This window comes from Pygoscelis adeliae, unplaced genomic scaffold (genome assembly GCF_000699105.1).
Source record: "Pygoscelis adeliae isolate BGI_AS28 unplaced genomic scaffold, ASM69910v1 Scaffold412, whole genome shotgun sequence".
NCBI classification, from domain to species: Eukaryota; Metazoa; Chordata; class Aves; order Sphenisciformes; family Spheniscidae; genus Pygoscelis; species Pygoscelis adeliae.
This window is the reverse complement of record NW_008824190.1, coordinates 793,074-808,722: the sequence shown is the minus strand read 5'-3', so window position 1 is coordinate 808,722 and position 15,649 is coordinate 793,074. Positions and strand designations below refer to the sequence as shown.

Here is a 15,649-nt window from a genome sequence, read left to right as displayed (position 1 = left end):
AGGTAAAGCGAGACATTTACTGCATCCTCTGTAGCGGTACCGCATCCAAAGGACAGACGCTTGTATGTGTGGGGAATGGATAAAGCAGGCATTGACATGGAGAGGTCTAAAATATCACAGGCACATGCTGGATCACAGACAACCTGTAACCTGCTGCTGAGTCTTTCCCCCAGCCATGGAGAGCAGGCTTCATCCCTCCAAGCTGCCTTTAACAGATGAGCCTCCACCCCCCTGGCTGGCACTTCAGAGCCCCTGGGCTCCCTTCACCAGCCAGCAGCTCCTTCTGGTCCTGTGGCCCATCCTCTGGGCAGCAGCAGACTCTTGGGCTCTGGCGTGCCTTCTTCGGGGGTGCCCTGCATCAGGGGGACATTGGCAGTAGCCAACCCTCCTGTCCTGCCATTGCAGTAGCTCTTGTACAGGGACAGTTCCTGACAGCATGACTCGTATAAAGAGGAAGAACTGACTGTTGCTTTTATTCTTCTGCTTTCTTCCATCTTTAAGCTGAGGGAAGAGTTTGACCGAGGACTGGATGTTTTCTTGGATGAGCATCAAAGCGTTCATGATGTGGCTGCTCTGCTCAAAGAGTTTCTTCGGGACATGCCGGATTCACTGATTCCCAGAGAGCTCTATGCAGCCTTCCTCAGCACAGCCTGTGAGTACCTGGGTGCGTTGTTCTCGCTCTGCACAGTCCACCCACCGCATTTGATTTTGTAAGGAATAAAAGGGAGTTTTCTTCTTGTGCAATTACCTGGCTCAGTACCGGGTCCCAGCACAATTCAGCATGCTGCGCAGGAGCTCGGCCCAGCAGTTTGTGCTGCCTGTAAGGGTGTCTTTGCAAATGCTCTGCCCAGGTCCCCCTACCCTCCATATTTCAGACGACTGAGTTGGGTCTTTTCTTAAGCTGCTTCCAGCATCACTCTTTCTTGGTCTCCTTCACCATCTCTTTGCTTCCCTTTTGCCATCCTTCTCTCCTCAGATTTGATTCTCCAAATCCAAATCCTTGAACCCCTGCTTCCACAGCAAAAACGAGCAGCTACACACCAATGGGCTTGCTGTCAGGCTGTGCCGTGTCAGGGAGCAGGACAGGGCATGTGGTGGGGGGAACAGAGGTGTACAGGGATTTAGGGGAACGTATGAGGCAATTTTCTGCCCTCAAGCTCAGGTATTTGAGCATATAGCACACGTGCACTGTAAAGCAGGAGTGTAAACCAGCCTGTCCTTGCTGAAATCACCCCAGAGCAACGGCATGGGGCTACAGGTGTGTCTTCGGGTTGTGGGCACGTAGCACTGAGTTTCTTCAGGATAAATACATCCTGAGACTGGGGCATGTCTCAGCATGCGGTCCCCTTGGGGAGATCAGGAAAACCTTGGGGGGGGGTGGAGATGGAAGGCTGGCTGCAGTGCCCGTCTTTTCTAGCTGTGCAACGGACCTGCATCTCTGCAGGGGCAGGAGAGACCTGGATCAAAGGGGAGAAACAGAAGGTAGCATCCCAAGTGAAAAGCAGGCCAGTACTGCATCGCAGCTGGAAGTGGCTGTGCTGTCTTTACCTTGGTGTCTTATTTAGAGTCCTAGATGAGGAATTTGCATTATGTTTGATATGAGCTTCCAAATCAGCTGTTTTGCAAATTGACAATAATTTGAGCTGCCAGCTCCTTCAGTGTTTTGTAAGACCCACCTACAGAAAGGCTGTAGAGGGGATCTGGGAAGCTGGTGATGCCCACACCTGACAAGATGGGAGAGTCTGTGATGAAGGAGGAGATCCCAGAGCACAAACTTAGTCTGCCAGGAAAAAGTCAGCCGAGATTCCTCTCAAGTTGGATGACTCCCCCTCTTCCTTTTAGGAGATGCAGATGCTTTTGGAGCACATAGGGCCAGGTGTTTGCCTGTATCCCACTCTCCAGAAGCCTGCAGGGCGATGAACCTGCAGGGTCTGGGCATAGAGCATTTGGGGTGAGATCGCTGACCTCAGAAGATGGGCTCACTGCTTGATGGTCTCACCGCTTGTAAAGGGTGCAGAGAAGGAAGATGCAGGGAAGGAACCACCATCTGAAGCTGGAGAGAAGGCCAGGCCAGACCGCTGCTTCCAAACCTTTCTTGCTGCCACTGCTGTCTTCTTTTTCCGGCTCGTTAAGGAACACGTTGAGCAGCACAAGCTGCGAACAGCAAACAGTGCGAGTTGCTCCTACCCCGTGTTTCCCATTTTTTAATGAATTATTTGTCCCCCAGAGGATCTTCTTCCTATGTCACGGCTGTTTCATCTACCTCAAAACTTTTAAGTGAGAGCCTTTGCCCAAAACCTTCTAGAAATCCAGGGAGACTGAAGCAACCCCCCTCACCGGTGTTTCTTGACCCACCAGAGATCTCCAGGGGGTCTAAACGGCAGGACGTCTCTCTGCAGAAGCCGTGTTAACCCATTGACTTTGCATCTTCGTATTTTAGCAACGGTCACCCCTGTTTGGTTTTTCTGTGTCTGTGGACAGGTCTCTTCCCTATTTGCGTGTGACATGGCCGGGGTGGTGGTGGCCACTGTGGGTGGTGGTGAAGGAGTGGCGGGTTGTGTGACTGTGGGTGGCGGTGAAGGGGTGGCGGGTTGTGTGACGGCTGCTGCCCGCGAAGGGAGGCAGCGGCGCCCGGCACGCTGCCCTGCGGCATCCGGCACGCTGCCCTGCGGCATCTTCCCTGAGCCTGTGGTTACCCCCGCAAGGGTTTGAGTCGCTGCCAGTCCCGGCTTTGGCCCTTCCCCAGCAATGTCAGATGTTCTCCCTGTGGGTCAGGAGCCTGTAACCCTTGTCCAGATCTGCTGAGCTGTTACTTCTGTTATATTTTCATCTTTCTCTGAATGTGAAGTGACGGTATTTCTCATACAAGTCTGCAGTCTAAAAGACAGAAGAATAAATGATGCACCTTTGTCATATAAGGACTTTTAGGGCACAGTGTAAAGCAAATGGTTGGGAACTGTCAGGTGAACTACCTTCTCTATGCCCTTCCCAGTGGAAATTGGTGTTACTTTGGCTAAAAGATGGGCTTCACGTTTTTATTCCTGGGAGACAAGAAGGTTAATAAAGATTGCCGTTGCCATTTGCCCCAAAAAGCCAAGCAGAACTGCAGAATATTCACAGTACTGAAATACATATTTTTCTGGAGTGATATCTACAGGCTACAGCCACGTCTTCCAGGCTTAGCATAAGGGTGGGCACACGCGGCCAGGGCAAAGTTGGTCTGGACCGCTATCCCACTTCCAGGAGCAGCCAGAGTCTCTTACTTAGAGGAGCGTGTAAAAACAGTGTTGTTTTCTCCAATATTCCACCTTCCAGTGATCTCCAAGTAGCCTGAGCCTGAACTCTTGTTAACGTTTTACAGCCTTTAGTGGATTCCTAGCCCCAGCCGCTTTTTGAGCCCATCCAGCTGTGTGGTGGACATGACATTCAGCAGGTTGCAGGGCTGCGGTTTAGTTACATGCTCAATGACACGCTACTGTCATTGCCTGTTTTCTTGTCACTGCTAGGGTGTGTGATCTGCGTGGATCTTCAGCTCACACCGGGTTTGTGATCCTCACACCTGAACCAGAAGATCTTGCCAATTCTCCCTATATAAGTGATCTAAGGAGCCTCCCCTCGCAGCCAGCACCAGAGCAGGATACGGGACCACGCAGTCCCCCATCCGCTGCTCTTTCCTGACCCGTCACCCATCACACAGAGCTTTGAATCCCTCTCTTGCAGCATACCCTCCTTTTTTTCTTAGGCGCCCTCTCTAGCCTTGGCCGGCTGAGTGTTTGCTCTCTCCCTGTCCTCCCTTGCCAGCTCAGCATCACTATCGCTGCAGTGAGGTGACTTTCTTTCCCCCTGCTGACACTGTTGTTAAAAAGGCCGAGTGGCCCTGGCCTGCGTGTGGGCTGTAGGGTGAATCCATGAATTCACATGACTTTTCAAACGTTTGGCTCCCGGATCCTTCCTTACCACCCTTCTTTGCCAAAATCACTTGACAGCAGTGGGATTAGTGGTGTGCTGCCCGGCACTGCCACGTGCAGTTGCTGCAGTCTGTGCCTTTTTGTTTTGGTTTTTTTTTTGATAATTGGATTATAATCCCTCTGGTCTAGGACAGTCTTTGGCTATGGGGCTGTACAATACCAAATGCAATCACATCGCAGCCCTTGCTGGGGTCTCCCAGAGTGCTTATCCCTGCATGGATGAGATGAAGGGTAAGATGCCAGTCTGGATCCCTCCAGAGCTCATTACCTGGATGTAAACGAGGGCTGTCCAGCTGGAAGTGCCTAGCGGGCTGGGAACCGCACTAATTAACGGGCTGCTTTCTGCCTAGCCATGGAGGGCCCGGCGCAGCTGGCCGCCCTCCAGCTGCTGCTCTTCCTGCTGCCCCCCTGCCACAGCGACACGCTGCACCGGCTCCTGCGGTTCCTCAGCGAGGTGGCCCGGCACGCCGAGAGCTCCCGGGGCCCCGACGGCCAGGAGGTAAGGCTGGCCCAAACGGGTCGACTGCACGAAGAAGGGGTTGCTCAAAATTTGTTGGTTAAAACCAAGCAGAGCTTCTTGCAAGCCTGGGTGAATCCTTTGGCAAAATCAAATTGCTGATAAATCCCCTTGTCCATGGCAGGTCTGGGTTGCTCTCAGTTCAGCTAAGTGATTTTCTGGGTTGCAGTAACCCCAGAGAGACCTGGCAGTGTGTCCGTAGGCAGCGCAGGGGGCATTTTTTGTGGACTAGTTCTGTTTTTCCACCTCCAACTTTCGTGAAGGACTTATCATCATGCGTTGAGGTTGATTTTGGTTTCTCTGGACAATTCGAGCTCTAAGTCTCTCGGTGATTCACAGAGACTGGTTTTGTCCCATATGGTAAGATGATACAGAAATATTGGTTGTTAACTTCTGTTATGGGTTGTGAAAGTGAGGTAGATGGGAATGGAGGCCCTGACGCAAGGAGGGGATGAGCACATGCTCCAGCACCACAAACCCTTCATGCTGGCCCTGCCACCAGCTCAGAAAGGACCAAACTGGACCCAGATCAACACTGCAGCCTCACTGAGCAGCTCGTGTTCCTGTTTTGGGGTGGGTGAGGCTATCCTGGGACATATCATGCCGGTGCATCTACAATCTGTAATTTACTTTTGTGCTTTCTTGCTAGATTCCTGGGAATAAAATGACAGTTTCAAACTTGGCCACAATCTTTGGTCCCAATGTCCTTCAGAAAGAGAAGCCTGGAGAGAAAGACGTTGGTGCCATGAACTTTGAAGACAGCACTGCCGTCATACTGGTGCTCCAGAGGTTGATTGAGCACTACCAGGCCTTGTTCATGGTAGGTGAGGCTTTCTCAGGGCAGCTTCTCTAGATCTCTCCTTCCCCTCTGAACTCTTTTCTAATGGCAGCAGAAGGAAGGGTATATTCACAACCCCATTTAGCAGCAGATGACTCGAGTCGGCTTGTGAAAATGTGATTCATTCCTCATGCCAGCTGTAAATATCAATTTGGGATGGCTTGTTACTGGCATTGTAAAGGCAGAGCTGAGGGTCCTGCCACGGACAGGTCCTGTCTTCTCTGTCGCTTTCCACCCCGGTGACGTTTGACCAAACTCATTTGGGATGGGAAACAACTGGCCAACAGCAACTGCGCTTCGGTACTGTTTCTCGCCTAAAGTCCCAGTGAGGGGGGAAAGAAGAGGAAAAAATGGGAGACTCTAGAAGAGGGAAGGAGCTGGAAGGCGATGGCGTGGGGTGGAGGTGCCACAGCCTCAGGCAGATGCAGGGAGGCTGTAACAGTGGGGAGAGCTGGTGAGGGCAGTGAAGAATGGGATCACTTCAGACCTACTCTTTAATGGATGATTTGGACCATCAGTGTAAGGCAGGGAGTGCTCATCCTATCCTAGAGGATGCATCGACCTGGGGTTCCCAAAAGCATCTTTTAGAGTAACGTAAAGGTTCGTATGGGAAGAGACCTCTGGGGCCTCCAGACCAACCAGATCAGCTCACTTCAAAGCTAGATCAGGGCTGCGTCCAGCTGGGATTTATTTACTTCCAGGGATGGAGAGCTCTGACCTCTCTGGGTCCTGTCCCAGGGCTGCACCACCCCCAGGGGAAGAATTTTCTTCTTGTCAGAAGTGCCCCTGCTGCAGCTCGTCCCTGCTGCACCTCGGTCTGTGCCCAGGCACCTCTGGGAAGGGTCTGGCTCCATCCTCTCTCCACCCTCCCACGGGGCACTTGCAGGCAGCAGTAAGAGCCTCCTGCATCTTCTCCTGGCCGAATCCTGCTCTGCGTGGTTGTCCAGGTGGACTTCAAGCCTTCCCTGTTGCACTCGCCGCTCTGCCCTGCAGCAGTGTGGGTGCCAGGGGGGCATGACAGACCGGGGACACATCTCCAGGCTCGGTGCTTCTCTTTGCCGCTCTGGGAGGTGCTGGTGGAGAAGGACGAGAGCGGTGCAGTGCAGTACCTGAGCACAGGCGGGGTTGCTCGGTGCAGGCTCGGAGGTGGGTACGGTGGTTGAGCAGGAGAGCCCCGGCGGGTTATGCAGCAAGATGCCATTCCGAGCCCACGGGTGCTTCGTGTGGACTTGGGCACTCTGAAGCAGTCCCCAGGGGATGCGATGTAGGAAGGCGCCATGCAGTCACATAGCTGCTCTCCTTGGGGACAACCCAGTGGAGGCTGTGCAGCTATTTCAAAACCCTGGCAGAAACCCCCTGGATCAGCAAGAGCATACACTGAGCAGTCGTCCTGGCCCTGATTTTAGGAGAGGACCTGGGAAATTCCCGAGAAATACCAGAAATGTCCATTTCCTACAGGTCTATGGGAATGTGACGTTTCAGGTCCCCCAAAAGCCTTGTAGCGATTGTCAGGTCTACAGGGAGCCAAAGGACCAGGGTTAGTGTGGGAAAAGCAGGGGCTGAGACCCTGCTCAGAGCCCCGGGAGGTGTGTGGGACATGACACCCACACAGCGGGTCTGTGAGCACGTATTGACCCGGAGTCCTTCTGCTGTCCTCGGCTGCCTCTGCTCGTCCTCCTCCAGAGAGGAGGAGATGCCACGAGCGAGTGTGTCTGTGTATCCCTCCCAGGTCTCTCCAGAAATGCAGCGTGACATCCTAAGGAGGCTATTTCAGACAGACCCCGATGTCATCGACTACCTTTTGCGCAGGAAGTTCAACGCCGTGCCGTAAGTCCCCACGAGGCGCAGTGCTGCTGGAGGGCACCTCGCTGCACGGGGGCAAAGCTCTCCTGCAGCAACACTCACCATGCTGCTGGCAAGTGACGGACGAACCCTGCTGATCTTCCTGCCCATCTTTCCTGTTCCTTCCACCACTTTCAGTCATGAACTCCCCAGCTAAAATCCTTCACTTTCTGCGCTAACACCCAACAGCTGAAACATCGCAGCTTTTCTGTCCTTTGGAGCGCGTTGTTCTTTTTTCCTCCCCAGCCTGTGCCATGCTCCCTCCTTTACCCAAATCTGCCCTGCATCAGAACTCCTCCTCCACTGCACACGTCTTTCTGTGTGCATACCTACACAGCTCTTGTCCTGCTGCTCCCCCAGAGCCCTCCGCTGCTCCAGCCTCTCAGGATCACACACGGATGCCTGCTCCATTTTCAGCTCCATCGCTAGCCTCCTCCAAGTTTTCTTCACCCTTGGTGTTCTGCATTTCTCTGCATTTTTTTGCCTGTCCTGTGTGCATCTGTGTGCACATGTGTCTGCGCGTGTGACTGCCAGCTATGTCTGTACATCTACTTCTTGGCTGCAGGATAGGTTAGTCCCATAGAGGCTCAGAATTTGAGCTCATGCCCTTCTCTGTGATTAAAGAAGGTGGGGTAAAAGGGCCTTGTGTCCCGTGATCTGGGCCCACGATCATGGCACATAACACAGGAGGTATTTTGCTCCCCCGTGGTCTGAAGCAGGGCATGCTCGGCAGCCTTCGGTCTCCTTGTAGGGCTGGTGGCTCCTTCGGCAAACATGGACTGTCCTGTGCGAAATGGTTTCCTGGAGCACAGACCTTACGAGTCTGCTGTTCTTTTGTTCCTTGTCTGTCTTTTTTGGGACTGTCCAAAGAGGTGGCAAATCTTCAGGGTCACTGCTAGAGGCCATTCGGGCGTGGGGTTGGCAATAGAAGCAGTTTGCAAATAGCATCTTTTTCTTTTTCTTTTTTTTTTTTTTACTTTCTTAGGAGCACAAAGAGTGAGGATTCAACAGGGGAGCATGCTCCATCCCCGCTGCCTGGTCGGACCCGCACCCTGGAGAGCAGCTCAGTCTCATCAGAGTTGTACAGCAACGTCTCATTCCTAAACCTGGACGTTGGCATCTAGCAAGCCTGGTCCACGCCCTCTGCACTGCCTTCTGTGGACAAAACTGGGCCACCTTTCCCCAGCAAAAATAGGTCCTCTGTCCCACTTTGGAGGAGTGGAGAAGTGGAAGGAGTATGGATGCCTGTGGGAGCATCTTTGCCACCGGTAGACATGCCAAATTGTCCTGGTGTAGGCAGACCCACAGCAGGAGAGGCGTTTGCAGGTTGCCAGCAGAAGGGCTTTCCACATGTGGGTTTGTTGCTAGATGGCAACCGAGAAACCCGTGTGCTTGTGCAGTGGCTGTGCACGCACGGTTGTGTCGGCAGGGGTGTGCGAAGGGGAGCGTGCTCTGGGAGAGAGCCGGAAAGCCGTTGGCGTGTGCTGTAGCCCGCTCGCAGGGCTGAAGTACGGCAGCGCCCTCAGTGCAGCACTGCCTCTGCGATCTACCGCTTCACAGGAGTTTGAGGCACGAGGTTTCCGTCCCCAGGGCTGTGTGCGTGAGCTCACGGCTCAGGGTTAGCAGCACACTGGGTGGCAGTGCAGGCAGGGACTGCAGGGTGGCTTCGTGGCCTCCCTGCCTGGGGAGGACAACCTCTCCCCTCCGAACGACCACCAGCCCCGTGCACTGGGACAGCGAACTGGTGCAGACTGGGGAGCAGCAGGCAAGTGTCTTGACAGCTGGTGCCGTGCTCGGTGGATGGGACTTGGAGGTGCAAAATAGACCCCATCTGGTGTACCTCCAGGCATTTGCTGGGCTCTGGTGGGGCTGGCTGCTTACAGGGACTGTGGGGGGGACAGGGCGGGGAGCAGTAGCCTGGGGCTGAGACCCCCTGTGCAGACAGGGAGGAGACTGGCCTGAGACCGAAGTCGGGGGGGACTTAGCAGGGCGGGGAGGATGGAAAATGCAGTTCAGCTTTGTGCAGTTGGTGCTTTGGGATCCCATTTACCGCGTGGTGTTGTGTCACAGGCTTGTGCAGAGAGAAAGCTCTCTTGGAGCTAGGGGAATGCCCGTGGAGCTAAAGCAACAGCACCATCGTTGCAAAGGCACCCTGGCCTGCCATGTTCAGAATGAATCACAGCTTTCTTCTTTGTTTGAACCCAGATTTCAGACTGCTCATTTTATAGACAGGAAACACCGTATCGTCCCCAAAATGTATGGCTGGTGTAGTAAGAGGGGACAATACACTCCGAGGATTATAAACTTCAATTTTCCTTGAGTTAATATTCAGTAAGTAGACCTTCTAATGTATTTCACAGATTATGGTGTCTTTTCATGATCTTTGGCTGAGAAATGTCTGCTTTGGTTTGTTCCTACTGCTCAGGCATTGGCCTGTTATGTGCAAACGTACGTTTCTAGCTGATCTGGCAGAATGAAAGTTATCAGCAAATATTTTCTATTTTCTTTCCATTTACTCCGCCGGACATGGCCTGGCAGCCCCTTACTCAGTCACCCCCATGGGCTGGGTTGTCCCTGGGTGAAACAGCGGCGTAGGGAGGGATGCTCTGGACAGCCGTCCCCAGGCGGCTTCGGGCAGGCCGGTCCAGCACGTGGAGCCACAGCCAGCACGATGGAGGGTAAAAAGTCAGTGTGCGTGGAAGGGGAAGTCAAAGAGAAGGCGACAGCAAGAGAGGTGTCCGTGAACTTTGCATGCAGCATTTTTTGTCTTTCGTCTGCCTTCTGAGATCGTGTAATTTATAATCTCTTGGCTTGAAATGTCAGTTGTCATGTTCACAGTTTAGAGCTTGCTTCCAAGGAGGGGCAGCTGAAGAGCGGAGTGCCGAGAAGAGGGCGGGCAGGTGGGAATCTGGCAAGGGATGTGATGGGAGGAGAACTGGTGCCCAGAGGGGTACTGGTGAGAAAACTAGGGCAGGCAGGTAGGGAAGGAAGGTGGGTAACGCTGGAGAGCAGCAGGGCAGAAAGAAGACAGGAATGAGCTATACCAGGATTTTTTAGTGTTGGGGGCAGATGGATCTGGTGTCACAGCTCCTCTCGTTTGGACTTCCCAAAATCAGCTGCGAATCCATCACTTTTATTCTGGAGAAACCAAGAAATACACACTGATGATTACAGAGGTGCTTGTTTTCTGTGAATTGTGGCAAAATTGTCTGGCAAAAAGCTCGGGGCACAGAGTTCAGCTTTGCAGTTGCTTCCTTTTGTTGCTCCGTAGGTCTCCATCTGTCTGTCATTTTGGGTTATATTTAGACAGCCGAGTTTCTCACGTGTGACAGAATTCTCTGTTCCACGATGGATTTAATTGTCTGGTTTCACGTATGACTCTGAAACGCCCCCCGAACTCAACCTTTGCAGAGAACTGATTGAAATTTATCTCCGTAGAAGTTCCCAGCCCATCGCTGTGAGCTCCTCATCGCAGCTGCCGTACACGGACGTGTGGGCATAGTTTCTTTTTTTTCTTGTTGTGGTTTAAAATGTTCCTGTTTACACTGGCATGGTGGGTAGAAGCTGAAGGGCTTGACACCACTTCCCCTCCCAAAAGTGGCTGAAAAATAAAAGAGTGCTTTTTGAAAAGAAAACCAGGCTGGAGTGTTTGGCAGAACTGTGGCTCAGGGAGGACAAGGAGGGACGGGGACGTTTAAAGGAGGACCGAAGCTCCATCGGTGGTTTGCTCTGTGTGGGTTTTCCTACGTTCGCATCCATTGTTGGTCCACGGATGGGAGGTGGAACGGGGAGTCGCAGCTGGGGCCAGCGCCCCGGGAAGCTTTGGGCTGGCAGGATGCTCGGTGTGGGGGAGCGGCGGGTGCTGGCCGGGGCCGGGTACCAGCTCAGTCCTGGGGACAGGGGGGATGCAGGTCAGAGTCTGGCCTGAGATGCAGGTTCTGACAGTACGTGGCGGCCGGGCAGTCAGAGCGGGGCTGGGGCTACGCCGGTGGATGGCCCTGGGGATTAGGCGTAGGGTGGGAGCACCTCTGCAGGGTGGGAGCACCTCTGCAGGGTGGGGTTCTCGCAGCCCGGCTCCTCCTGGATGCTCTCCACGGTGCTCACACCACTGGGGATGACTTGGGGGCCATGAGAAATGTTTGGCTATGCCCAGCCCCGCACACGAGGTTTGTCGTCAAGGTGAGGGTTAACGTTGAATTTCCGTGTAAGGTTATGGTCGTGTCCTCCCAACTCCATATTTTTGGGTGGGTTGCAGCTTTCTTGGGTCAATTGATTTGCTTCAGGGAAGCTTTTTAGGGTCAATAAACCCCCCATATTAGTTTCCACGGTAAAACTATTTTGCTAGGATTAATGGTAGGTTGAGGTTTGGGAGTACAGATTTGGCAAGTGTTTAGGCTTTATGATAGAGGTAGGTTTAGAGCTAGGGTTAGTTTTAGGTTAGGACTAAGGGATAGAGTTGGCAGTGAGATTAGGGTGACTATAAGGGCTGAGATAGAGTAAGTATTTGGGCCTTCTCTGTTGGAAGTAGGTTGGGTGTCCTCAGCGTGCTTGGATGAAGTTGGTGACCATGGGAAAATGTTTTGCGGTCATGTAAAACACTGAAGTAGGTTTCCGTTAGGGATTGGTTTAAGTTTTGGTGTATGAGTAAGGTTCAAGATTAGGTTTAGGGCTTTGTTTAGGGTTGGGGTAAGGCTAGGGCTTGCCTGGTCTGTAACCATTGGTGTTCAGGTGACTTTGGGAGCCAGAGAAAGTCTTTTGATATTGCCCAACCTCTCAGACTAGGGACACTTTTCATGCTACAGTTAAGTTACGCTGCTGTTCTGGTTGGACAGCGGTAAACCTCAGGGCAATGCTGTGATGCTGGAGAAGTGTTTCAGACAGAAAAATGAGGTCTAGTTAGGTCTAGGGTTACAAGAAGTTTACACTGGGGTGAGGTAATCTTTGGGGTTAGGTTTAGGGTGAGGGTGGGAGCCCTCCCAGCAGAGATATGTGCCAGGAGCTGAGAGGGTTTGTGCTTTGCTCTGGCTGGGATTAGGTCAGGGTTTGGGTGAGGCTCTGTGGCCTCCAGAGTGGGGTTCCCAGGAGTCCTGCTCAACCTAGACAGCTGGGAAGAGGCTGAGCATCGTCTGGGATCCAGTCACATCCAAAATGGTTGCACCACCTGAGGGTCACAGGGGACCAATGTGACCCATGGGCACCCTAAAACTAGTCACCCACTGACCCCAGGAGCCACCTCCCATGAGCTGGATCTTTGTGGCTCCTTGCCAACTAAAACCCTTCAAGACTGACTAGGACTGACTTCATTGTGGGATAAAGAGGACACCTTGGTGTCCCCTGGACACACCTGGAAGAGACAGGGACAATATTCCAGGCAGGAGGGACCTGGTGAGGGGATCCAGGAGGGAATGGGGGCCTGGGAGCAACTGTGGGGGTGACACCCCAGGGCATGGTTTGCCACATGGGGCCACAGCCTCTAACCTCCTGGTGCCAGTGAAGGACCAGGAGGTTCCCATGGTGGAACCATAGAATCATAGAATCGTTTAGGTTGGAAAAGATCCTTAAGATCATCGAGTCCAACCGTAAACCTGACACTGCCAAGTCCACCACTAAACCATGTCCCTAAGCACCATGTCCACACGTCTTTTAAATACCTCCAGGGATGGTGACTCATGCACCAATGGGCCAAACTGGTCCCATAGGGGAGCTGGGCCCAGGGTGCTCCTGCACCTCCCAGGCTGCTAAGGGCTCCAGGGCCCCATGGCTGCCTCCTTCCCTACCGTGGGGCAGCCCCGTGCTCATGGCACTGACCCTGGGGAGCTGCTGCTTCGCCCCGATGGCAGGAGAAGTGCCCCCAAAGGAGCCTGGGTTCCCATGGGGCCTGTGATGGGTGCAGGGAAGAGGAGGAAAGGGGTGAAGAAAGCATACTGGGCTTGGTCCTTGGTTGCTTGGTGGAAAAATACCCCAGCACAGTGTGGAAGCAGCCTTCCTCTGTGGCCTCACAGGAATGGCTCCACCATGTGGACCTCACTTGATGCACCCCATGGGACTACGGGTGCCTTTGGTGTGCCCCAGGGGAGACCTGGCTCCATGGCACAGTAGGCGATGGAGGGACTGGGACAGGCTGAGCTCAGGCCGTGGACCAGTGTGTGCCCTTTGCTCCCACCACCAGCTCTAGAGGGGAAGGTGACAGCAGTTCCTACAAGAGGACAGCCTACTCCTCCTTCCCCAAGCCTTGTGATTTGGCTCCAAGCGTGAGGCCTTGATGTTCCAGTCTGGCTCTGAACGTTGCTGAGGTGGCAGCAAGTTTTTGGAGCTGTGGCGGAAGGGCTCACTTGTTGAGCTCTATACCTCTGCCTTGGGATCTCCTAAGGATGCTCTGATCCCCCACCATGGACAGAGGGTCATCCTAGCCCAGGGAAACAGCTCCTGCAGCCTGCAGGGGCCTCTTGAAAAGAAACGGCCCCGTGCGAAACTGAGCTAAGGCAGCTGGATGTGAGCGTACAGAGCAAGGGTTCAAGAGAAGCCACCGTCAAGGTAGGCAGGGCCCAGCCATGGCCCCGTGTGTCAGGACTTACTTGCCCTTCAGCAGCCCTGTTCCTCAGGGCCTCCTCCCTGGACCAGTCTGAGGCGAGCTGGGCTGGTTTGCCAAACGCCACACTGAGGCGTGGGGAAATGCTCGGCACCTCCATGCGGACACGGGCTCCAGCAATGCTGGTGTCTTGCTCTGTGAGCAGGGAGCCCGTGGCCCGGCTCGTGTGCCTCACTGCCGTAACAGTGTCATGGCTTTGGCTGCGCCTTGTAGCATCAAGAGGATGACTAACGAATAACACGAGCCTTTCTGTGCCCCTAGCCTGAGGGGAAGGAGGTATCCCACCACAGCCTCAGCTGCATCTGTCCAGTGGATGGTACCTGTCTCACAGTACTGCACCTTCTCAGCTGCACTGCTCAGGGTTGAGCTCTTATTTTGTAAAGGTCCCTTCCCTGTGGATGGGTACTGTCGGGATGGGTGGAGAAGTGGTTCCCGGAGAACAGCAGGCTGAAGGGAGAAGTGTGTGCTGAGAGATAGCTGGTGAAAGCCTCCCAAGAACTGATAAGCTCCAGAGACGAGCAGTGCTGTTGACTCTGCAGGAGCGGATAAACTCAGGACACCATGAGTCTGCTGAAGGTTTCTGAGGTCACCAGCACACTCCAGCATCAACTGTGTAACCAACACCATATCCAAGGAGGCAGCGGCTGCTCTGTGCGGACAGACTACAGGATTATACCTGCTGCAAGAGCAGACCCTCTGGGGGACCTTCCAAATTTCTTCCTAGAAGCCTCTGGTATGTCAGCGTGACTCTCCGCTCCTCAGTCAACAGCCAGCGTTGGTCTCACTGTTCCCATGTGGTGCGAGTGACTAGTTATCTCCTGTTAGTTGTAACAGCTTGAGTCCGTTAACAGTAACGCGCTAACGGCAAGGTGTTCCAGTAACTATTGGCCATGACTTGATGGTGGATCTCCCTGTGTCCCCGCTGAGGGGGAGCATAGGGAAGGGGGACGATCCTCAGGTTGGGAGGAGTTGTTACAAATGTTCACCAAGAATTTTGAATCCAAGAAAAAGCAGGTGATCTTTATGTCTTCAGCTGGGCAAAAAGGCACTCAAATAATTTTGCCAACCTGAAACCTGGACTGCAAACCAGCTTTTTTGTCATCATGGGGGAATATGAAGTGCCGGAGTCCTAGGTGTACGGGGAATGGACGGATAAGGCTCACTAGGTGCAGTGGGTGATGGGCCACCCTGGGGAGAACCTCCCTGCAAGTGTGTTGTACGTTGGATTCCTTGGGGACCAAAGAGGAACATATTCTAATGGAAGAGGAAAGGGAAAGGCACAGTTGTGCAGTAGTGGTGATACAAAGTCTGGAAACTTGTGACGTGCGAGGGGGGGAGCAGAGACAAGCAGGACGGCACACCACTGCTAGCAGCGCTGGAGACAACACCAAGCCCACTGCCTGTCTGCAGTGATGGCAAGACTGACAGCCACGGACAGTGGATGGAGATGGCACAAACCTTCTGCATCCCCCACCTTTAGTTCATCGTGAGAACATCACAAGCACTTTGCTGCCCAAACATTTCAGCAGCTGCAGCCGTTGGTCTGCTCATAAAGGAGGAAGCCAGAAGCATCAAGGCTGACATTAAGATCTTGAGCAGAGCACAAAACCAGCAAAGGGCTTCATGCCTTGTCACGGCCAGAGCTCAACCTGATGCCACTGCTTCCAGGTGTAGCTTTGACTTGCCGTCACTACCAAGAGCAACGGATCTGGCACTGAGGTCAATGGTTAGAAGTCCACACAGCCTCCATCGCATGTTTCTGATCAAATTTTTCAGTATCAAAAAAGAAAAACCCAAGCAGAGCAAACATTTCCTCATTCCCTGTCACCTCAGTGAGTCACTCGGAGAGCGGCTGTGGCATAGATTGATGCCACCAACGTCACTTTGGCTTCTCT

The 15,649-nt window shown here is 53.4% G+C and overlaps 1 protein-coding gene across 1 annotated transcript in view; it reads left to right on the top strand.

The window, feature by feature from the left end:
- ARHGAP36 (Rho GTPase activating protein 36) overlaps positions 1-8,380 on the top strand; it is an 11,076-nt gene extending 2,696 nt beyond the window's left edge. The window contains exons 4-8 of the mRNA XM_009334706.1: positions 458-652; positions 4,319-4,467; positions 5,135-5,305; positions 7,053-7,150; positions 8,151-8,380. Of these exons, the coding sequence (XP_009332981.1) occupies positions 458-652; positions 4,319-4,467; positions 5,135-5,305; positions 7,053-7,150; positions 8,151-8,289 (752 nt within the window). The 3' untranslated portion in view covers positions 8,290-8,380. The remainder of the gene's footprint in view (positions 1-457; positions 653-4,318; positions 4,468-5,134; positions 5,306-7,052; positions 7,151-8,150) is intronic.
- Positions 8,381-15,649: the final 7,269 nt, after the last annotated feature.